Source organism: Episyrphus balteatus, chromosome 1 (assembly GCF_945859705.1).
Source record: "Episyrphus balteatus chromosome 1, idEpiBalt1.1, whole genome shotgun sequence".
NCBI classification, from domain to species: domain Eukaryota; kingdom Metazoa; phylum Arthropoda; class Insecta; order Diptera; family Syrphidae; genus Episyrphus; species Episyrphus balteatus.
Window position 1 is genome coordinate 61,477,417 of NC_079134.1, and position 25,886 is coordinate 61,503,302.

General features: G+C 36.0%; 1 protein-coding gene across 1 annotated transcript in view; it reads right to left on the reverse strand.

The window, feature by feature from the left end:
* Window positions 1–25,886, reverse strand: part of LOC129907137 (hemicentin-2-like) — a gene marked incomplete in the record, with an annotated part of 112,986 nt that overhangs the window by 14,380 nt on the left and 72,720 nt on the right. The window contains 1 exon segment of the mRNA XM_055983208.1: window positions 11,270–11,363. Within this exon segment, the coding sequence (XP_055839183.1) occupies window positions 11,270–11,363 (94 nt within the window).

Below are 25,886 nucleotides of genomic sequence, written 5' to 3' on the forward strand. Positions count from 1 at the left end.
TTCGACCTGGAGGATAACCAACGAGCCCTAAACTTACGTCACCAACCACGGGCTCCAAGGTGGAACCTAAACAGGCTAAACGAGGATGTTTTTAAGGGAGCGATCGAGGAAGGGGCAAATGCTGTACTGCAAGTACAAGGTCCTGCTGAAACCAAGGCAGAAGCCACGATGCAACTAATCCGGCTCGCTTGTGACTCCTCAATGCCCCGAATTAGAGGTGCCAACAGAAACAGAGATCCAGTGTACTGGTGGACAGAGGAGATAGCTGCGTTACGCCGGAGATGTTTACAACTCCGACTAATAGTTACCAGGGGGAGAAGGAGAAGAAACGCTGTACCTTTGGAAGACGCCATAGCGGAGTTCAGAACCAAGAGATCCGAGCTCAAGAGGGCCATCAATTCGAGCAAGAGAGAGAAATGGGAGGATCTCCGCCGCGATGTAAATAGCGACCCCTGGGGACTAGGCTACAAGATCGTCACGCGTAAACTAGGAGCTCAGATGGCACCCCCAGTCCTAAGCGAAGAAAAAATGTAGCACATTGTCGAAACTCTATTCCCAACTCATCCTGTCAGACCACCCGACAACACACCGGTCCAAAGACAGGATATCCCACTTTTTAACGAGGAGGAGTTGAGCATAGCTGTGCAGTCCCTGCAAAACCGAAGAGCTCCTGGCCCCGATGGAATCCCCACAGAAGTCCTAAAAGCGACCGCCAAAGCATGTCCCCAATTACTGTTGAACATGTTTAACAGCTTCCTAATAGAAGGCGTCTTCCCTAAGAGCTGGAAGAAACAACGGTTGGTTCTCATCAGCAAAGGCAAAGGAGACCCGGATTCCCCATCGGCATACAGACCTCTGGGCATGCTAGACACTGCGGGGAAACTCCTGGAAAAGCTTTTGAAACCACGACTTTCAGCAGCAGTACAAGCTTCGGGCGATCTATCAGAGAGACAGTACGGTTTCCGGAGAGGCCGCTCTACTATCGGAGCAATACAAGAAGTAGTTCACGCAGTCGAAATTGCCCAACAAAGAAACCACTACTCGAAGGAGATCGTCTTGCTGGCGACGCTGGATATTCGAAACGCCTTTAACTCGGCCAGGTGGAGCGATATTCTACATGCGCTCGAATGGAGATTCCACGTTCCTGCCTATCTGCTACGGATGGCGAAGAACTATCTCAGGGATCGAGAGCTGATCTACGATACCGCAGAAGGCCAGCGAAGAAAGGAAGTCACGTCTGGGGCAGCGCAGGGATCAATCTTAGGACCAGACCTGTGGAACATCTCCTATGATGATATCCTTCGCATGGAGATGCCTGACGATACCTTCCTGGTTGGCTATGCTGACGACATCGCCGCGGTGATTACGGCACGAGACACCGATAGCGCGCAAAGAAAGCTAAACCAGGTCATGCGACGAACAAATTCATGGATGGAAGAGCATGGACTCAGCCTAGCCACGGAAAAAACAGAGATAGTTCTTCTGACGAGGAAGAGGATTCCCACACAAACGGACTTCCAAATTGGGGACGAAGTAATAAGAAGCAGCGCGGCAGTGAAGTACCTGGGATTGAGGCTCGACACAAAGCTAACCTATTGGCAACAAATAAAGGCAGCAACGGAAAGAGCATCAAAAACTACCACATCACTGAGCAGACTGATGGCGAACGTGGGGGGACCAACGGCCAGTAAGCGGAAGCTACTGATGGCGACAACGCATTCCATCCTTCTGTATGGCAGCGAAATATGGGCGGACGCACTTAAGCAGGAGAAGTACCGAAAGCAGATGGCAGCAGTACAAAGATGCGGAGCTCTACGCCTGGCAAGCTCTTATCGAACGGTGTCGGAACCAGCTGTCCTTGTAATCGCTGGAGTGACCCCTATCGATCTCCTAGCGACAGAAAGGAAATACGTCTACGACAAGAAGGCGGAAATGGGAGTGGGAGCGGCAGCAGAAGAGGCTAAGCAGCTGACCATACAGAAGTGGCAAGAGCGTTGGTGTGCAGAAAGCAGAGGACGATGGACGGCGAGGCTGATCAGAAATGTAGCTGAGTGGAAAGACCGGAAACACGGGGAGGTTAATTATTACGTCACCCAGTTACTCACCGGACACGGTTACTTCAACGCATTTCTCCACAAGATCGGCAAAACAAGTAGTCCAGCATGCCAGTACGGGGACTCCCAAGAAGACGATGCACAACATACCTTCTTCGCCTGCAGCAGATGGGCAACACAAAGACAAGAACTGGAGAGAAGCATTGGCACCATCACTCCAGAAAATATAGTCCAAAAGATGCTAACTAGCCAACATAATTGGAATGAGACCTGTAAATACACCAACCAGGTCCTCAGAATCAAGAAGATGGAAGAAGAACAGTTCCGCGTTCCAAATCTTTCCTAACCTATTAACCAACTAACCTTATTAAATCTAACCAAACCAACTTCTACTAACGTCACCTAACTTCACCTAATAAAGACTAATTTAAACTAACGAAACCCAACTAATCTAACCTAAACCTAACCTAATCCTAAGGTTTCCTACCTAACCTAACCCTCCCTCACCTAGGAACGAAGAAAGCAGATGAAGAAAAGATCCCGCTACAAGACGTGAGCCCAGAATGGGCGCTACAACAGCACCCCCTCTTGAAGAAGTGCAATCCCGTGGTCCCGAGGGGGGGTTCTTCGTGACACTTTTGGAGGTTTAGTCGGTATGCCATTATAAGGTTTTAACATTTTTTCCTTGGTGGTGAGTCCGACACACGGGGAGGTATGGATACCTCCTTATGGTGCGTAACGCATTCCTCCACAAGTAAAGTAAAAAAAAAAAAAAAAAAAAATTATTATTATTATTATCATTATTATTATTATTATTATTATTATTATTATTATTATTATTATTATTATTATTATTATTATTATTATTATTATTATTATTATTATTATTATTATTATTATTATTATTATTATTATTATTATTATTATTATTATTATTATTATTATTATTATTATTATTATTATTATTATTATTATTATTATTATTATTATTATTATTATTATTATTATTATTATTATTATTATTATTATTATTATTATTATTATTATTATTATTATTATTATTATTATTATTATTATTATTATTATTATTATTATTATTATTATTATTATTATTATTATTATTATTATTATTATTATTATTATTATTATTATTATTATTATTATTATTATTATTATTATTATTATTATTATTATTATTATTATTATTATTATTATTATTATTATTATTATTATTATTATTATTATTATTATTATTATTATTATTATTATTATTATTATTATTATTATTATTATTATTATTATTATTATTATTATTATTATTATTATTATTATTATTATTATTATTATTATTATTATTATTATTATTATTATTATTATTATTATTATTATTATTATTATTATTATTATTATTATTATTATTATTATTATTATTATTATTATTATTATTATTATTATTATTATTATTATTATTATTATTATTATTATTATTATTATTATTATTATTATTATTATTATTATTATTATTATTATTATTATTATTATTATTATTATTATTATTATTATTATTATTATTATTATTATTATTATTATTATTATTATTATTATTATTATTATTATTATTATTATTATTATTATTATTATTATTATTATTATTATTATTATTATTATTATTATTATTATTATTATTATTATTATTATTATTATTATTATTATTATTATTATTATTATTATTATTATTATTATTATTATTATTATTATTATTATTATTATTATTATTATTATTATTATTATTATTATTATTATTATTATTATTATTATTATTATTATTATTATTATTATTATTATTATTATTATTATTATTATTATTATTATTATTATTATTATTATTATTATTATTATTATTATTATTATTATTATTATTATATTTTATATTTAATTTATTATTATTATTATTATTATTATTATTATTATTATTATTATTATTATTATTATTATTATTATTATTATTATTATTATTATTATTATTGTTGTTATTATTATTATTATTATTATTATTATTATTATTATTATTATTATTATTATTATTATTATTATTATTATTATTATTATTATTATTATTATTATTATTATTATTATTATTATTATTATTATTATTATTATTATTATTATTATTATTATTATTGTTATTGTTATTATTATTATTATTATTATTATTATTATTATTATTATTATTATTATTATTATTATTATTATTATTATTATTATTATTATTATTATTATTATTATTATTATTATTATTATTATTATTATTATTATTATTATTATTATTATTTCCTCGGGGGTTTTGTAGTTTTTCCCCTAGAGGACGCGTCCACAGGTGGCGGATAGTGGAACGCTCGGTATTTCTTTGAAATGCAGGGTATGTGGGAAATAAAATACCACACGCGGACCAACAAAAACTACTATGTGAAGGAACACAGAACAACAAACCAAATATGGAGAGTGAAGTAAGGGAGAGAAATTTTACGGTGCAGGGAGTCGGATCCCCAGTACCGGCGTCTGACAGGGGTGAGCGCGCAGGCCCCGGGACGTCGATATACAGCGACTGCAATAGAAATGGAAATGAAAAGGTTAATGTAAACCCTTCCTTGGGAGTAGCACACTTGGCTCCCAACGAAAGTATCACTACAAGCAAAGGCCCCGAAGGTACCCCGGATCCTTTCAAGAGAATCCCAAAAATACCTCGTACACCCCCCCGAGGTGGAAGGCTCACAGGAAAAGAAGCAGAGCCAGTCGTTGTAACCTCTATAGCTAGTGAGACACCTGTAGAAGAAACACTAGCAGAATCGGATGAAGACAATATATCCAAAGAGGTTGAAAAGTGCATGAAAGTGTTGAAGACAATGAAACTTGCTTGCGAGAAACAGAAAAATATTAGCAAGGACATCAAAAACGGGATTGAGGTATTAGAAGAGTCTATTGACATAATGAACTGGCTCCACAAGAAAAACAAGAAAGTCTGCCCTACGACAACTAAGGATGTAAGTTCGAAAGTCAAAACAGAGGATATTGGCACACAAACAAACGAAGACGTGGACAAACAAACATGCACAACAAAGAGACCACCATCTAGCCCACTTGCAAAAACACAAGGGAAAAGAACCAGGAAGTCTCAAACTGGTGAACGGTATCACGTGGCAACAGCGGGTGACAAACAGGCTCAAAAAGCACCCGCTTCCGATCCCAAAGATTCCGGTAGAACGGCGGATAGCAACGGAAAACAGAGCTATGCTAAAATTGCTGAATCCGCAGAAACGATGGGAGAAAAGGCTCCGAAAAAGGCGACGGGGGCGGCAGGGACAAGCCAAAAGAGCAACACCCAAGAAAATCCCAAAGAAGGCCCAAAAGATTAGAAGAAGAAGGGGAAAAAACGCGACCGACGGAGAGCTCGACCTGAAGCTATCTTAATCAAGCCGAAGGTAACGGAGAAATTCTCCGATATTCTGAGGGAAATCCGAACCAAAGCGAATCCAGACGACACCGAAACCGTTGTCAAAAATGTTCGGCAGACAAAATCTGGACATGTGCTTCTCGAACTCGGAGCAAAAACAAAGGACAAAAAAGCTTTTGGTGAATCCCTGAAGTCCATACTAGGAGATAAGGCAACGGTCCAAAACCTCGAACCGAAAGTGGCTATAGAAATAAGGGACCTGGACGAGCTGACAACCGCAGAGGAAGTCGAGGAAGCTGTCAAAAAGAAACTCCTCGATATTACAACAGATATCCAGGTAGCGATCACAGGCAAAAACAGAAGTTCGCTGAAGATGGCCATTGTTCAAATTAGCGCAAGAGCAGCCAACGATATGCTGAAATCCCCCAAAATAAAAATTGGATGGGTCCAATGTCGAATCCGCAGACGAGTTGAAGTTAAAAGGTGCTTCAAATGCTTTGGATATGGGCATACACAATCGTCTTGTACCAGTATGGACAGAAAGGGCCAAGGACTCTGTATCAACTGTGGAGAGAAAGGACACAAAATGAAGGATTGCAAAAACTCTTCAAAATGTTGCCTCTGTGCCGACCTTGAAAACACACCATCCTTGAACCACGTGCCAGGCACAGGAAACTGCCAAGTGTTTAGGAAAGCACTTGAACAGGCGAAAAAGGCGTCCTCAAAATGACCAAAATCCTTCAAGCGAATGTCCACAGGAGTCTAACCGCAGATAGCCTCCTGACAAAACTTGTTATGGAATTGCGAGCTGACATTGTCATCGTAAGCGAGCAATACCGTGATAAGGATGGACCAAACTGGATCCCGGATCTGCTCAGAACTGCTGCTGTTTGGATCCCTGGCACAAGAAAATTCCTCATTGAGAGAAAAGGGGCAGAAAGAGGCTTCGCATGGGTTAAAAGTGGAAGGCTGACAGTAGTTAGCATATACCTCACTCCTAATGAAAGAATCGAAGAGTTCCGTCAAAAACTGGAAGATCTAGAAGATTTTCTAAATCAAACCGAGGGAGACATTCTAGTGGCTGGAGACTTCAACGCCAGAGGTCAGGAGTGGGGTATGCCAACTACAGACTCTCGAGGAAGGCAAATACTCGAGATGGCCGCAAGACGTGGGCTATACGTAGCTAACGTAGGAAATACCCCCACCTTCAGGAGACCAGGACACAGAGGCACTATTCCAGATGTTACCTTTGCGACGGGCACCGCATTCGCAAAAATTAAGAACTGGAGAGTAATCGAGGACTATACAGGTAGCGACCACCAGTATATCGTTTTCGACCTGGAGGAAAACCAACGAGCCCTAAACCTACGTCACCAACCACGGGCTCCAAGGTGGAACTTAAACAGGCTTAACGCGGATGTTTTAAAGGGAGTGATCGAGGAAGGGGCAGATGCTGTGCTGCGAGTAGAAGGACCTGCTGAAACCAAGGCTGAAGCCACGATGCAACTTATTCGGCTCGCCTGCGATTCCTCAATGCCCCGGACAAGAGGTGCCAACAGAAATAGAGATCCAGTGTACTGGTGGACAGAGGAGATAGCTGCGTTACGCCGAAGATGTTTACAACTTCGACGAATAGTTACCAGGGGGAGAAGGAGAAGAAACGCTGAACCTATGGAGGACGCCATAGCGGAGTTCAGAACCAAGAGATCCGAGCTCAAGAGGGCCATCAATTCGAGCAAGAGAGAGAAATGGGAGGATCTCCGCCGTGATGTCAATAGCGACCCCTGGGGACTAGGCTACAAGATCGTCACGCGTAAACTAGGAGCTCAGATGGCACCCCCAGTCCTAAGCGAAGAAAAAATGGAGCACATTGTCGAAACTCTATTCCCAACTCATCCTATCAGGACAACTGACAACACACCGGTCCAAAGACAGGATATCCCTCTCTTCAGTGAGGAGGAGTTGAGCATAGCTGTGCAGTCCCTGCAAAACCGAAGAGCTCCGGGCCCCGATGGAATCCCCACAGAAGTCCGGAAAGCGACCGCCAAAGCATGTCCCCAATTACTGTTGAACATGTTTAACAGCTTCCTAATAGAAGGCGTCTTCCCTAAGAGCTGGAAGAAACAACGACTCGTGCTCATCAGCAAAGGCAAAGGAGACCCGGATTCCCCATCGGCATACAGACCTCTGTGCATGCTAGACACTGCGGGGAAACTCCTGGAAAAGCTTTTGAAACCGCGGCTCTCAGCAGCAGTACAAGCGTCGGGCGATCTGTCAGAGAGACAGTACGGTTTCCGGAGAGGCCGCTCTACTATCGGAGCAATACAAGAAGTAGTGCACGCAGTCCAAATTGCCCAACAAAGAAACCACTACTCGAAGGAGATCGTCTTGCTGGCAACGCTGGATGTTCGAAACGCCTTTAACTCGGCCAGGTGGAGCGATATTTTACATGCGCTCGAATGGAGATTCCACGTTCCTGCCTATCTGCTACGGATGGTGAAGAACTATCTCAGGGATCGAGAGCTGATCTACGAGACCGCAGAAGGCCAGCGAAGGAAGGAAGTCACATCTGGGGCAGCGCAGGGGTCAATCTTAGGACCAGACCTGTGGAACATCTCCTATGATGATATCCTTCGCATGGAGATGCCTGACGATGCCTTCCTGGTTGGCTATGCTGACGACATCGCCGCGGTGATTACGGCACGAAACACCGATAGCGCGCAAAGAAAGCTGAACCAGGTCATGCGACGGACAAATTCATGGATGGAAGAGCATGGACTCAGCCTAGCCACGGAAAAAACAGAGATAGTTCTTCTGACGAGGAAGAGGATTCCTACACAAATCGACTTCCAAATCGGGGCCGAAGTGATAAGAAGCAGCGCGACAGTGAAGTACTTGGGATTGAGGCTCGACACAAAGCTAACCTACTGGCAACAAATAAAGGCAGCATCGGAAAGAGCATCAAAAACTACCACATCACTGAGCAGACTGATGGCGAACGTTGGGGGACCAACGGCCAGTAAGCGGAAGCTACTGATGGCGACAACGCATTCCATCCTTCTGTATGGCAGCGAAATATGGGCGGACGCACTTAAGCAAGAGAAGTACCGAAAGCAGATGGCAGCAGTACAAAGATGCGGAGCTCTACGCGTGGCAAGCTCTTATCGAACGGTGTCGGAACCAGCTGTCCTTGTAATCGCTGGAGTGACCCCTATCGATCTCCTAGCGACAGAAAGGAAGTATGTCTACGACAAAAAGGCGGAAATGGGGTTGGAAGCGGCAGCAGAAGAGGCTAAGCAGCTGACCATACAGAAGTGGCAAGAACGTTGGTGCGCAGAAAGCAGAGGACGATGGACGGCGAGGCTGATTAGAAATGTGGCTGAGTGGAAAGACCGGAAACACGGTGAAGTTAATTATTACGTCACCCAATTACTCACCGGACACGGTTACTTCAACGCATTTCTCCACAAGATCGGCAAAACGAGTAGTCCAGCATGCCAGTACGGGGACTCCCAAGAAGACGATGCACAACATACCTTCTTCGTCTGCAGCAGATGGGCAGCACAAAGAGAAGAACTGGAGACAAACATTGGCACCATCACTCCAGAGAACATAGTCGAGAAGATGCTTACTAGCCAACACAACTGGAACGCGATCAGTGCATACACAAATCAGCTCCTCAGAAATAAGAAAAGAGAAGAAGAACAGTTCCGCGTTCCTAACCTTTCCTAACCTATTAACCAACTAACCTAACCAAATTTAACCAAACCACTTTCAACTAACGTAACCTAACTTCACCTAATCAAAGACTAATATTAAACTAACGATACCCAACTAATTCCACCTAATCCTTACTTAACCTCCCTAACGTAACCTCCCTAACCTTACCCTTCCTAACCTAGGAACGAAGAAAGCAGAGGAAGAAAAGATCTCGCCACAAGACGTGAGCCCAGAATGGGCCGTACAACAGCACCCCCTCTTGAAGAAGTGCAATCCCGTGGTCCCGAGGGGGGGTTCTTCGTGACACTTTTGGAGGTTTAGTCGGTATGCCATTATAAGGTTTTAACATTTTTTCCTTGGTGGTGAGTCCGACACACGGGGAGGTATGGATACCTCCTTATGGTGCGTAACGCATTCCTCCACAAGTAAAGTAAAAAAAAAAAAAAAAAAAAATTATTATTATTATTATTATTAATTATTATTATTATTATTATTATCAAATATTTTACTCATTGGCTTAAAAAAAGTGATTTTAGTTTTTTTTAGCATTTGAGTAGGGTTGCCGAGCACCCAACATTTTTTAGATAGAAGAGAGTCTTAGCTAAAATATTATGTATGTCATAGCCTTTAACTCTATTAAATATTATACACATTGGCCAAAAAACAAGTGATTTTAGTGTTTTTTAGCATTTGAGTAGGGTTGCCGAGTACTTGTCTGCATTAGCGAGGTGGCACCCGACATTTTTTAGAAAGAAGAGAGTCTTAGCTAAAATATTATGTATGTCATAGCCTTTAACTCTATGAAATATTATACTCATTGGCTGAAAAACAAGTGATTTTAGTGTTTTGTAGCATTTGAGTAGGGTTGCCGAGTACTTGTCTGCATTTGCGAGGTGGCATCCAACATTTTTTAGATAGAAGAGAGTCTTAGCTAAAATATTATGTATGTCATAGCCTTTAACTCTATCAAATATTATACTCATTGGCTTAAAAACAAGTGATTTTAGTGTTTTGTAGCATTTGAGTAGGGTTGCCGAGTACTTGTCTGCATTTGCGAGGTGGCATCCAACATTTTTTAGATAGAAGAGAGTCTTAGCTAAAATATTATGTATGTCATAGCCTTTAACTCTATCAAATTTTATACACATTGGCTTAAAAACAAGTTATTTTAGTGTGTTTTAGCATTTAAGTAGGGTTACCGAGTACTTGTCTACATTTGCGATGTGGCACCCGACGTTTTTTAGATAGAAGCGAATATTATCTAAAGTATTTTGTATAGTTTAGCTTTCTAGTGCATACAAAGTTATACTGTTTTTTTCAAAGAAGATTTTTGTCAGTGTTGTTTTCATTTGAATGAGGTTGCCACATTTGCAGGGTTACGTTCTTTATATTTTGTTTATTATTTTTTTCTACTATTTTGACTTTCGTTTGGCATTTCAAATTTTTTTTTATCCGGCCAAACAACAAAGATATGAATGTATTAGTTATGTGACAATTTTTCCTTTAAAATAGGGTTGCCACATGGAAGTTCCCATTTTAGAAGTGGCAACCCTATTTTCAGTATCAACTTATCTTTCATTTGACTATAATTTTAAGCTCTAACCTTATGAGCCAAGTATCTCGACGGTCGCGACGGTAATTAAAAAAAATGTAATTTGGTTACTGATTACTGTAATCAGTAATCGATTACTGATTGCAAAAAGTAATCAGTAATCCGGATTACTGATTACAAAAAGTAAGCAGTTATCCGGATTACTGATTATATTTTGTAATAAGTAATCGTTAATCAGATTACTTTTTTTGCTAACACTGGTGTCAACCTAGTTTGTTATTACTTATTTCGATTCGGATTAAAAAATTGTCTTTCAGAATATTTGGGACATCATTAATTTTATATAAATACTTAAATAAAATCTAGATATTTTGAACTGTAAGAGCAATTACGTGGGGCCGTTCATTTTTTTTAATGCGTTCGATCTATTAGGAAATTTTTTGAAGGGATTACAAATTGAAGGGAGAAAATTTTTCTTTTGCCTTTACTTACCAACAACTGATAAATAGATAACGAGGCCAACAGGTGGAGCTGTTGAAACTTGACACTCATATGCTCCGGAGTCCTTTGGGACTGTATATTTTATCTGAAATATAAAAACTTTTTCTTTTAAAATTCTTTCATGCTACTTAAAAGAATAGAGTTGTTTGTGCGCACTTTTGACTTTGAAAAAGGATTACAAGCAAAATACAAAATGTACACCAAACAAGTTAATTGATAGGAATACCTACCAGTGTTGCCAGAGCCGGCTATTTATTGCCAAACAGGCCCCCTGAACATATCACTCGCTCCTGAAAATTTTTATTTCCGATTTACCGCATTTTGGCTCCTTTAAAATTAGAGCATTTTACAACAATTCATCAGAGATGTGAACAGAGACAACCAATTTGCATACATTTTTCATTTTTATGTATTAAAAATTTAATTAAAAAACAAATACTTAAGCTTTGATTACACGGTCAACGAAATCGGTCAACGCGTTGACTCTCTGACGTCAAGAAAAAAGCCATATTCTTTCTGTCATCTCACCGTCAACATTCATAGTGTCAATGCATAAAACATTGACTATCACACGATTGCACCATTGCGTCAATGCTGTCCTATATGACGTTGACGTGAAGGTGTGTCAACGTGACGTTTAGTTAGCAGTGTCAACGCGTTGACTCGAAAAACTTTGTTGATCACACTGTTTGACACAAAGCAAAAATTTAAATTTTCCAAAAATATTTTGTAAAAAAAGCGGAGAGAATGAGATTTCAAAAAGCTCTCATAGAAAAACGAAAATTTGTTTGACATGGTTGAATTGAAATGTAAATAATTCGAGACATGTGCAATGCACTTTTAAGATAAAAGTCTTAAATGAATTCTGATAAGATTCTTCAACGAATATAAATATAAAATTACTGAAGTTTTGTCGAAAAATCAGGAAAAAAAATAAAAAAGTTTCGACATTTGATTTTTAAAAAAATCAATATGGCCACCTTCCAACGCTTATATCATAGGAACGCTGCACCAAATGTTAATGGTTATGGTCTTAAATTGTAACTTAGAATATACAAATGGTTTTTTGTAAAAAAAAAATTTTTGCATCCAACATGGCTGCCATAGCCATACCGAAAATTTAAAAAAAATAACAAAAAGGTGAAACCTTTAGAAACCCCCTCCCTCCAAAACGGTACACAATTAAAAAAATCGCCCTACAAAAAATGTTCCCAATCCAACTTTCATCACATTTCTAAACAAAAAAATTGGGTGGGAGGGTATTTTTTCGCGGACAAGAGGGAGTGGGTAAAGGTCAAAAATTATTTATGACACATAATACAGTCAATTTTTTTTTGCTCAATATCTTCGTTTTGGCATTCTATAACATGCCTCAAAAGTCTAGAAAATATCATGTCCGCAAGTCGCGAGTTTCAAGGTCAAATCGCGAAATTGAGATTTTCAAAATTAGCAATATCTACTAGATATGGGATTATATACACATATCGTCCCGTTTCTGCTTGAACCTCGTAAGTACATTTTCTTAAAAGATTTAATTTTCTGTTAAACATTGCGAAAACTTACAAAAATAATAGTTATAAAGGTTTAAGTGTAGAAACAACTCAATCAATATGTCTTAAACATAACTTGATTTCCTTTTGTTCAATTCATATTTCTAATTGCAAGACAAATTTTCGCAAGTTCTAATTTTGCAGGTTAAACTAAGTTACGTGCAGATTTAAAAAAATTAATAAGAAATGTGTAAATTTTTATATATATGTATACCAACATAAGCGACATGATTTAAAGGTAGATATTTTTTAACACTTATTCCAACAAAGCTCACAAACAAGTCAACCTGACCATCCCTGAAAATTAATGCACCTTATTCATGTTGATCTGACACAAATATCTGAAGTGTTGTTTTTAAATTATTTTAAATCTGCACCTTATCTTCAAACCAGTCAAATTAGGACTTGGGGGCATGAGATTTTTTTTAGATTTTTGACATAAGTTATAGAATATCCAAGCAAAGATAGAAACAAAAAAATTAGCCTATTAGCACTAATTCCAAGATCGTACCAGAATGTTTTTTATTGCATATCCCAAAATTACCCCTTTTCTCTAAAAATACCATTTTATCATAGATATGAATGCTTTTTGCATTGCATTGTTTTGATTCTTAATGATAATGGATATAAAAACCTTCATGCAAAATTTGGTTCCTCTACCTTCTACCATAACTTTTAAGGGTTTTTCGGTACTAAGTATGCAACTGTTATAACAATATGGGTCGACAGATGAAAAACAGGTATAACTTTTTTTTAGATACCTACGTCAGGTGGTCTTGATTTTAGATTTTCTGGCATAAGCATTAAAAAATACCTCGAAATCATGTATCATATGTGTATATAGTACCAGTGTCTATTTAATTATGAAAATCTCAATTTCGCGCTTTGACCTTGAAAATCGCGACTTGCGGACATGAGATTTTTCTAGAGTTTTGCCAAAACAAAGATATTGAGCAAAAAAAATTTCTATTAGCATTCATTCCGAGGTTTACCCCTTATTTCACCTTATTTGACTGTATTAATATTTCTTTTAAGAACTGAACAAAATTTGCTTTGTTGATACGTGGTTCACGCAGAAACGGGGCGATATGATACATAACTTCGAGGTATTTTTTAATGCTGATGCCAAAAAATCTAAAATCAAGACAATCTGACGTCTCTGAAAAAAAATATACCTGTTTTTCATCTGTCAACCCATGTTATTATAACAGTTGCAAACTTACTACCGAAAAACCCTTAAAAGTTATGATAGAGAAACCAAATTCATATCCATTATCATTAAGAATCAAAACAATGCAATGAAAAAAACATTCATATCTATGAAAAATTGGTATTTTTTGAGAAAAGGGGAAATTTAAGGGTATGCACAAAAAAACATCCTGGTACAATCTTGGAATTAGTGCTAATAGGCTAATTTTTTTGTTTCTATCTATGTTTGGATATTCTATAACTTAGGTATATCAAAAATCTAAAAAAATCTTATGTCCAGAAGTCCTAATTTTGCAGGTTAAACTAAGTTAGGCGCAGATTTCAAAAAATGAATAAGAAAGTTTTAATTTTTTATATGTATACCAACATAAGCTACATGATTTAAAGGTATTTTTTTAAAAGCACAGTAACGCTTGTTTGGGTCAAAACGTTTATTTCCCCATCTGTGTCTTTAAATTTTGTTCCGATTAAATTAAAGCTATCCATTTTCCACACCGGAAAATATCACACAAAATCAGGTGGAAGTAGTTTTTGAAGTGTTTTGAAAAAGGTGTATAACACAAAAAAATCAGGTTAATGGACAGAACTTTTTTTTACATATGTATCATATTTATATGTTCTTTCATAAAAAAAGTCATGTAGGTACTTAGAATTCCTTCTCGTGTTTTGTAATTTTATATTTTTCCGAAAAATGAGAAAAAGTAAACAGTGAGACATTTTTAAAAAGCAAACAGTGAGACATAGTTTTTAAAAAAATCTATGATTTTAACATGATTTCAATATGATTTCAATATGATTTGGAGCTGTTTTTTCTTTCGTTTTTTTGTCTTTTTTGTAACTTTTTTGAAGAAATGGGTTAAAGTAACATAAATTAATTAATTATATACTTGTAACTAAATTATTTGACGTTTTCGTTAATTTGTTTCGGTTTTATCCGTTAGTCTTACTGTTCACCTTATCCTGTCTCACTGATCGCACCCCTTACAAACAGTGAGACGTTTTGACTTTTTTAAAAAGCAAACAGTGAGACATAGATTTTAAAAAAATCTATGATTTTAAAATGATTTCAATATGATTTGGAGGTGTTTTTTCTTTCGTTTTTGTTTGGCTTTTTTGTAACTTTTTTGAAGAAATGGGTTAAAGTAACATAAATTAATTAATTATATACTTGTAATTTAATTATTTGACGTTTTCGTTAATTTGTTTCGGTTTTATCCGTTAGTCTTACTGTTCACCTTATCTTGTCTCACTGATCGCACCCCTTGCAAATAGGGCTGCCAGATAAAATTTTATTAATGTCGGGACAACAGACTTCAAAAGTCGGGACAAATCGGGACAGCAAAAAAATACATGAAATTGAAAATAAAAAATAATAAAAAGATTTACAAAGGTGATTACTACTTTTCCATGCACGACTTACCTATTCTAAATTTTTGTGGACCTCTTGCAAAAGTATGAGTTAGTCAAAATTCCATTTTTTGAAAATCTTCATTAAAAAATAATAAAATCTTCATCCATAAAATGAAATCACATTTATCGTAGATACCGCTTAAAAACTGTCTATTGATGGATGTTTTAGTAAATGTACTAATCCCCAATTTATGTTTTCAACAGTTTTCTAATTTTATTTAAAACAATTTATTTTTAATGCAGGCTTAAAATCATTTTTATTCTATTTTATTTTTTTATTTTTGACTTTAAGCCTGCACCAAAAATAAATTGTTTTAAAAGTTTTTTTTTATTTTGATCTGAAATAGTGAAATTTTAGAAAACCTAGGCTTTTGTCATTTAAAGATTTCAATTTTCTGAATTCTTACAAAAGTTATCGGGCTTATTAAGTTCAAAAAATAACAAAATGTGTTAAATTCTTAAAAAAAAATTAAAATTAAAATTCTTTTTTGTTTTAAATTGAAAAAAAGTAAGAATATATTTTAATTGTGAATGTTCTAGATCTCACTTACATAAGTAACTATTAAATTCTCTTATGGGAGTTTAAACAGAAAAAAATCTTTTCATCCATTTTAAAGGTAAAGTCTCACACTGAGCTTTCATTGAATTTAAACATAAGCTCCCGGTCCGGTCGCTGATTAAGAAACAGAATGTCGGGACAAAACCGGGACATTTTATAAATCGGGACAGATGTCGGGACAGGGTCTAAATGTCGGGACTGTCCCGGCGAAATCGGGACGTCTGGCAGCTCTACTTGCAAACAGTGGGACGTTTTGACTTTTGTTACATTTTAGTCTAATGTGATGTTCTCATTCATTCTTTAACTACTACTTTTTCTGCAGCATTAAGATAAAATATGTCTTAAACTGACTTCAAAGTTTGGTTAAGCTAGCTTGGAAACATTCTAAGATATACCAATTTAAAAGAAAGGTGTCTCACTGTTCGCACTGTGAGGAGCTTTTTGTCATAGGCTGGGGTATACTCGTTGGATCCAGGGTTTAACTAAAGGAGCAACAAACTTTAGCTTTTGAGGTTCACTTTATTTGTTTCTTTTTATATTCAGTGTTTTACAATGTTTCACAAAGGTTTTATGTTTTACAATATTTATGTTTTACACTATTTATGTTTTACAATCTTTCATTTCAATTTATACATTTTTATTCCATATAACTTATATAATTCAAATTCTTAAACTTAGTTCTAGTTTTGACTGAGGTAGCAGTGTCCACTTTAAATTACAGTCTGAGATAGCAGACGTCACTATAAACTACAATCTGAGATAGCAGACGTCACTATAAACTACAGTCTGAGATAGCAGACGTCACTATAAACTACAATCTGAAATGAACTTGTTATTTGGCCATAGGGGCTCTTTTGGAGTTTTGAATAAGGACGGCGGCATGCTTGTCGAGGCTCAGGTAAGCTCGTCGGACGGGTGGGTTTTTGTCCTTTCCAAAACACCTATAGTTCAATTCATAAAAATTACATGCCAGATCTATTAAAAAGGTTAAAAATAAAGCAAGAGAAAAGAAGAAAGCTACTCGAATAAATCAGACTATCAGCTGACGGACGGTTAGAGAGAAGAAAGAAAGGAAGAGACATACTCACTCACCTATGCCATTACCTTGGTGAAAGAATGGATTATCAATAATCATCATCTTGACTTGGAAATAGATAATGCTTCTTATGATCAATAACTAATTCTAAACTAAACTAAATCTAATGATATAAACCCCCTCTTATTACTAATCGTTCCTAAATATAATTTTTCTTATCTTTATTTCCAAGCCAGATTATGCCCATTTTTAAATCCACCATCTCACCAAGATAACGGTTCGCTAGAACCATGAAGGTTTGCCCGGTGTTGTTGGCATCATTCATAAAAACATAAAGAAAAAAGAAAATTCTGCTCTTAGCGGTAATTTTTGATGCTTTAACTGGGATTTATCTTTTTTTCTACCCAGAAAGAAAGTATATATATATATGTAAAAATAGGTACTCACGGTTTATTTTAGCACAGATCAGGAACATGTTTTATTGTTAAATTTCACTTATTATATTATTACGCGGATTTACCTTAAGTGCAGATTTTATCTCTTTTTTTTCAATTCACACTTCTTTTTAAATTTTTAATTAGATACTAAATTCAAATTGTTTAATTCGATAATGATAGATTTCAATTAAATTAATTAAAGTTACGTTACGTTACTTTTCTTTTTTTATATTAAATACTATTTTCTTTAGTTAGATTAAGTATCCTAGCTTTAAAATATATATATATATATGTATGTATTTTTTTTTTATTATATCGTTTATATCGTTAATACTTTTATGATTTTTTTTCTCTAGTTCATTAATTCACTCAGAATTTATTTTGTTTAACACTTTATATGCACCTAGTTGTGCCTCCTTTATATATATGTATATATATGTTAGTTCTTCCTCGAAGGTCAAGACTTCCCTATATGTATGTATATTCCAGGATCTTATCTATCTTCTTTCTTGGATTTTTTTTTTTATAGATGATCACCTAATTCTCACTTAGTTCTGTTAATTCATTTATGGTTATGTTAACTTTGAGAACAGGGCATCTATAGTCTTTTTATATATATATATAAAGATTAGCAGAGGCACTTTCCGTGTCCACTCTAATTTGTGAAACCCCGGGATCACCAACTAGTACCTATACAACAAAAAAATTTGCTAGATTAGATCACCACAGTCTATGCCTGGTTCAAACTACATACCTCTGCGTTTTTCTTTTCTATTTTCTTTGTAAAATAAATGCTTAGTTTGGTGGTATCTTCTTGGATACTGAAGGCTTCGTCAGTACTCCAATAATCTCACTTTTAGTAACTATAAATTTAATTAATTTTTAATTTAAAGTATTTCATTTTTTAATTCTATATAACTACCTTTAGGATTAGTTTTTTTTCTTTGCTGTCACTCAACTTGAATTAACTTTTTTTTTTTAACACCGCTTTGCTTGTGCTAACACTTTTAAGTCAAACCTTTCGCCAAAATTCACCAAACTAAACTAACTATGATTCCTAAGTCATATGACTATCTAACCCTTTGTTTATCCTATCAAACAAAGACCCTTAATTTACTTTTGATCTCTTTGTTTTAAAATTATATAATAATATAACCGCAAGGGTAGCTGGATACATTATTGGTATTGTTCTATCTCATTTACTCTTCTAATCTTCATAGGTTGAGCCAGGGTATATAATACTCAGTATGTTTCACTAAAATTAACTAACATTGTTCTATAAATATATTTCTATCTTAAAACTAATATCACAGTATCATTATTGCACCTTTTTATTCCTAATACCATCCTAAATGAGTTTTATTGCACTTATTCCTTAATTCATCGATTTTTAAAGCTTAACCGACACTTGAAATCCTACTTCCGGTTAATTTATTAGACTTTGCTATAAAATTTATTACTATAACTATGGAAGTTGCATTGGCAATACTTATTTTCTCTAACTTTCTTTAATTCGCCGTAAAAAAAATGGCCGACTTAAAGAAATTAATACCTGCTTTACTCTTCACTCTCATCTATAAATCGAGTTAGAGAGAGACAACTATTGTTTTCAATCAAAGTGTCAGAATATTTGGTAAAAAAAACTAAAATTAACTAAAACATGGAGCAGCATGGACCAGCTTAAGGTAAGAAAATTTTATTTTGTAGTAATATTGTTATTATATAATGTTTAAAAATTATTTGTTTCTTTTATTTATAGTTAAGGTTGTGCTGGTTAGATGAACAATTAAATTAAAGGTAAGTAGAGTTACAGATAATGTAGATTAGGTAGATAAGAAGATGTAAACATAAAAAAGACATCTTGGCCTTGAACATATTAGTTGGGGCTGAGGTGGAAGTTTACTTCTAGTTATCTATCTATTCTGTTCTAATAAAAGAGATTGATAGTATTAATATTTTATTTTTTATTCCAGATACTTTTAACAGATCCAAATATTTTATTGGTTAATTTTAATACATTAAAATATGTATGTATATCTACGAAGGATTTGATACGTGCATTTGCAAGATCACTTGCAATGTAATGCGATGCAATTTATGTTCTAATGATGAAGGGGTGCGTAAGTTCACCTCTTCCCCGATGAAATGTATGGTAGTATGTTAGATATGGTAGTTAGTTGTTATTTTTAAGGTATTATTAGTATGCTTAATTATAAGGTAGATTAGATTATGCATGTTAGTTTTGAGTCATGTTTTTTTTTAATGATAATGATTTTTTTTGATGATTTTTTTTTTTTTTTTGATGATAATGAATGAATAATGTCTTTAATGACAAACTGGCTCACGCTACAAGCTCGACGATTTTGATCAAGTGGTCGTGAGACCAAAAGCGTCGTAAGAAGAAGTGAAGGTGGTTTGTGATCATGCATCGAATTTCATTGATTCTTAATTCATCTAACGTGTGGCAAGAGCCCCGCCCTGAACTATGCTCAACTCGTAAAGCCGGGCATTTTTAATAAAAAAAAACTGTGTTTTAAGGAATTTTGTTTTAAGAAACATTATTCCAAATTTGTTTATGGTATCTAAGTGGGACGTTAAGTCAAACGAAATTTATTACAGATGAAAGGCTTACTTATCAGTTACCTAGTATCACAGATTTTGTCGCATATCAATAAAATACCGCTCTTAAACTATATTGCACATTAAAAAAAAATTATAAAAAAACTATGTTAAAACAAATAAATGTAAAAATATAAAACTCTGATACTAAGTAAATGTTAAATAACTCTCTCTATTAATAAATAAAAATATAGATTATAGTAAATATCACAGATTATTATCACAGTAGGGCTTATCACAGATGTAGGTTTATCACAGATGAAGATTTATCACAGAGTATGCGCAATTATTGCAAGATTTGCTAGATTTTTTTTTGTTTTTTTTTTTCTGTTTTAAATTAGGTATGAAGATCCTTCGCGTGGAAATTTCCCACCCTTTCACCTTTGAGATTTCCTATCTCATACATTGAGTTGCCTATTGTTTTTAATACAATGGACTTGAAAAACTTAGGACCTAACTTTGCATTATAGCAATCAGCGGCGCTACTCTGCTTTAAGTTTCGCCTGTAGACTATTTGACCTACTTGATATTTAATGTCCCTACTTCGAGTATTGTAAGTTTTTTCTGTTTTTTGATTTTCAAAAATCTTTTTTCTAATTTTCGCTAATTTGTCATTATTATTATTTATTATTATGTTGCCATCTTTCAAGGCATCTAATTTTCGAAGAAGTTCGTATGCCCCTCCATGCTGCACCATTTGAGAGCCGAAAACAGCGTATTATGGCTCAAATGCGATGGAGTCATGGATGACACTTCTTAAAGAAAACGCTGCAGTGCTAGCAAGTGTATCTCAATTTTTTTGATCTGTTTCTAAATAAGATCTGATTTTCGCTAAAACAGACCGGTTTACTCGCTCTGATGCATTTGCTTGTGGCGAGTAAAATGCAGTTCGGATATGTGCGACTCCGTATCTTTTGAGAAAGCTGGAAAACAGTTCTGAGATGAACTGTTTTCCATTGTCTGAATGGATGTACTCAGGTACACCGAAAATATGGAAAATGTTTTCTTCTAAATATTGCACTATTACGGCTGAGGTAGCCTTTTTTATTGGCTTAAGAAACACAAATTTACTGAAGTGGTCCAAGCATATAAATATGTGGGTATTTCCTGTTTTAGTTTTGGGATATGGTCCTAAAAAGTCAATATATAACCTTTGAAAAGGCCTTTCAGTTATAACTTGATTTCCCATTGGTGGTCGAGAAATCACATTCATTGGTTTGTTACATTTACATACATCGCATGAACTTACATGTTCACGCACGTCGGTGGTCATATTTGGCCAAAAATACTTTTGTCTTGTAGCTTGGCTAAGGTTTTATGGATTCCTCCATGTCCGGCAGCTAGTGAATTATGTGCCGCCTCCAAGAGGCTCCCATGCAACTCCTTCGGAACCCAGAGCTTCCAGGCTCTGTCTTCTTGAAGCTCGTCACCAGTCCTAATGTCTGTCCGTTTGTAAACGAAACCTTCCGAAACACATACATCAGGCAATCTTTCTTTGTTTTCCGCCACTGTCTTCTTCAGCTCGTCATACTCCTGAGAACAAAAATATGGGGAACTGAGATCAACTTCCTGCATTTCTATTTCGGGATTGAGCTCGTCCATATGGGTACGTAAGAGAGTATCAGGGACTACATTGAGGACCCCTTTTCGGTGTTCGATTTTAAAAACGAAAGCCTGCAACTTGAAACTCCATCTGGCCAATCGCCCAGATAGATCCTTTTGGGTCATTAACCGTTATTATTGTGAATGGTAATCCCTCAATGTATGCCCTGAACTTCTTTACCGACAGAACGGCCGCATAGCATTCAAGTTCAGTCACTGTGTAATTCCTTTGAGCGGAATTCAGTTTCTGAGAAATGAATGCAAACGGTCGTTCGTTCTCCTCAGCATCTTTCTGGAAAAGAACACTCCTACACCTGAAGTTGATGCATCGCACTGAATATAAAAGTGTTTCGAGAAGTCCGGGTTTATTAAGATTGGTGCTGTTACCAACATGTTTTTCAGCTCCTCGAAGGCCTTGACCGCTTCGTCTGTCATGAAAAAAGCTTTGCCTTGCTTAAGGCAATCGGTCATTGGAGCTGAAATGGTCGCAAAATTTGGTATGAACCTTCTATACCAGCCTGTCATTCCCAGGAACCGACGGAGTTGCTTGGAAGTCTTTGGAATTGGGAAGTCTTTCACCGCTGAGACTTTATCCGGGTCAGTTCTAAGACACCCATCACCGATGAAATGATGAAATAACCAAGGTACTTAATCTCCTTGAAGCAGAATTTGCTTTTCTCCACGTTTATAGTGAGACCAGCGTCACGCAAACATTTTGCTACCTCCTCTAGTGCTTTGATGTGAGATTCGAAATCTGGCGAACAAATCAAAAGCTCATCCAGATAGACAAAGATATTCTCCCTCATATGACCGAGAATGACTTTGTCCATCAGCTTACACATTCTCTGAGCGGCATTGCACAGTCCAAACGGCATCACCGTGAACTGATACAATGGTCGTCCAGTGACTGTGAAGGCTGTCTTCTCCCTTGATTTGGCCTCCAGTGGAATCTGCCAGAAAGCATCCTTTAAATCAATGCTGGAAATGAAATGTGTATCTTGCAGGTGGCTTATGATACCTTCTATATGTGGTAGCGGATAAGCAAATTTTTTTGTAGCCGCATTCACTTTGCGTGAATCCAAGCAGGTTTTCTCACCAGCACAACTGGAGAGCTATATGCACTATTGCTCACTTCTATGACTCCGAGCTCGAGCATTCGGTCAAGTTCCGCGTACATCAACTTCTGTATTACAGGTGAGATTGGGTAATGTTGCTGTTTTATTGGTATATCATCTTCCATTTCTATGACATGTTCTTCTAGATGAGTTTTTCCCAATCCCAACACTGCAAACGAAGGAAACAGCTGCTTGACCCGCTCTAGATCTCCAATTTGTGTTGGTGAGAGATCCCGTATAGGATCAGTATCTGGTCCTACCATCGGCGATGGAATGTCTAGAGCACTCACAATATTCGGAGCTACCTTGAAAACCCTCCAAAAGTCTACTCCCAAGTATAACTTTTGCTGTAAACCTGGTACCACATAAATTTCCATGTCCTGAGTTATATTTCCCCAAGAAATCTTAGTTCTAAACCTACCCAAAATTTGTTGGTTATTGCCATCAGCTGTCTTAATACCTAAATTCATTTTTATCATTTCGATGTTGTGATTTTTTACGAAATCTATTGCACTGGACCCTAAACAACTAACTGATGCTCCACTATCTAATAGACCGAGCATCTCCTCACCATCAACATATACTTTTGTATATGGTCTATTATCGTCAGTACTTGTTATCACAGAAGACTCTATTTTATTTTTATGAAACCTACTTATTGCACATTTTTCTCTTAATTTTTGTATCTTCTTATAATTTTTCGATTTTTTTGGAGTGTGTTCAAATTCCTCACCAAAAATCCGTTTTCTGGCTTCTTGATATTCGAGAAGCCTTTGGTGTAGTGGTTTTCTAGGAGCTAAATTAGGTAATGTTTCTTTTTCATTTTTAATATCTTCTCTTTTCATAATATTTACTTTTCCGAGTGATTCGTATTCCCGGGAAGTTGAGTTTTCGTCGGAAGTTGACTCCCGGGCGAGCTCCCGACTTGCACATTTCCCATACATTGAGCACATTTGAAAGATATGTTTCCTTGTCCGCAACTAAAACAAGTCATAGTATGGAAACTTGATGGACAAGTGGCTTTGTGATTATTTTCTTCTTTCTTATTATCATTTCCCCGGAAATTTTGTTTTTCTTTTTCGTAATGTTTCTGTGGAACAGAAACTTTCTTATTGAATTGCATATTACTTTTATTTTGCTGGATAGCTGCTATACTAAAATCGTCTTCTCCTACATCATAAAAATTATCTTCTTTATTTGATTCACCTTCAAATCTATCTTGACTTCTATAATCAACTTCGCTAACATTCTTTCGAGGCCTAACATCTCTTGTTGCTAAAAGAATTTCAGCTCGTCTACAAGCATCTCTTAATTCACGAATTGATTTTATTGTGCTGCTGAAAATAAAGTTAGCTATTCTATCTCTAATGTTTGGCATCAAAATTTCTATCAAATCTTGTTCATTTGGACGGTTTCGCATCTGTAGCGATGTGAATCAAATAGAGAAGATAATTTTTATGATGTAGGAGAAGACGATTTTAGTATAGCAGCTATCCAGCAAAATAAAAGTAATATGCAATTCAATAAGAAAGTTTCTGTTCCACAGAAACATTACGAAAAAGAAAAACAAAATTTCCGGGGAAATGATAATAAGAAAGAAGAAAATAATCACAAAGCCACTTGTCCATCAAGTTTCCATACTATGACTTGTTTTAGTTGCGGACAAGGAAACATATCTTTCAAATGTGCTCAATGTATGGGAAATGTGCAAGTCGGGAGCTCGCCCGGGAGTCAACTTCCGACGAAAACTCAACTTCCCGGGTATACGAATCACTCGGAAAAGTAAATATTATGAAAAGAGAAGATATTAAAAATGAAAAAGAAACATTACCTAATTTAGCTCCTAGAAAACCACTACACCAAAGGCTTCTCGAATATCAAGAAGCCAGAAAACGGATTTTTGGTGAGGAATTAGAACACACTCCAAAAAAATCGAAAAATTATAAGAAGATACAAAAATTAAGAGAAAAATGTGCAATAAGTAGGTTTCATAAAAATAAAATAGAGTCTTCTGTGATAACAAGTACTGACGATAATAGACCATATACAAAAGTATATGTTGATGGTGAGGAGATGCTCGGTCTATTAGATAGTGGAGCATCAGTTAGTTGTTTAGGGTCCAGTGCAATAGATTTCGTAAAAAATCACAACATCGAAATGATAAAAATGAATTTAGGTATTAAGACAGCTGATGGCAATAACCAACAAATTTTGGGTAGGTTTAGAACTAAGATTTCTTGGGGAAATATAACTCAGGACATGGAAATTTATGTGGTACCAGGTTTACAGCAAAAGTTATACTTGGGAGTAGACTTTTGGAGGGTTTTCAAGGTAGCTCCGAATATTGTGAGTGCTCTAGACATTCCATCGCCGATGGTAGGACCAGATACTGATCCTGTACGGGATCTCTCACCAACACAAATTGGAGATCTAGAGCGGGTCAAGCAGCTGTTTCCTTCGTTTGCAGTGTTGGGATTGGGAAAAACTCATCTAGAAGAACATGTCATAGAAATGGAAGATGATATACCAATAAAACAGCAACATTACCCAATCTCACCTGTAATACAGAAGTTGATGTACGCGGAACTTGACCGAATGCTCGAGCTCGGAGTCATAGAAGTGAGCAATAGTGCATATAGCTCTCCAGTTGTGCTGGTGAGAAAACCTGCTTGGATTCACGCAAAGTGAATGCGACTACAAAAAAATTTGCTTATCCGCTACCACATATAGAAGGTATCATAAGCCACCTGCAAGATACACATTTCATTTCCAGCATTGATTTAAAGGATGCTTTCTGGCAGATTCCACTGGAGGCCAAATCAAGGGAGAAGACAGCCTTCACAGTCACTGGACGACCATTGTATCAGTTCACGGTGATGCCGTTTGGACTGTGCAATGCCGCTCAGAGAATGTGTAAGCTGATGGACAAAGTCATTCTCGGTCATATGAGGGAGAATGTCTTTGTCTATCTGGATGAGCTTTTGATTTGTTCGCCAGATTTCGAATCTCACATCAAAGCACTAGAGGAGGTAGCAAAATGTTTGCGTGACGCTGGTCTCACTATAAACGTG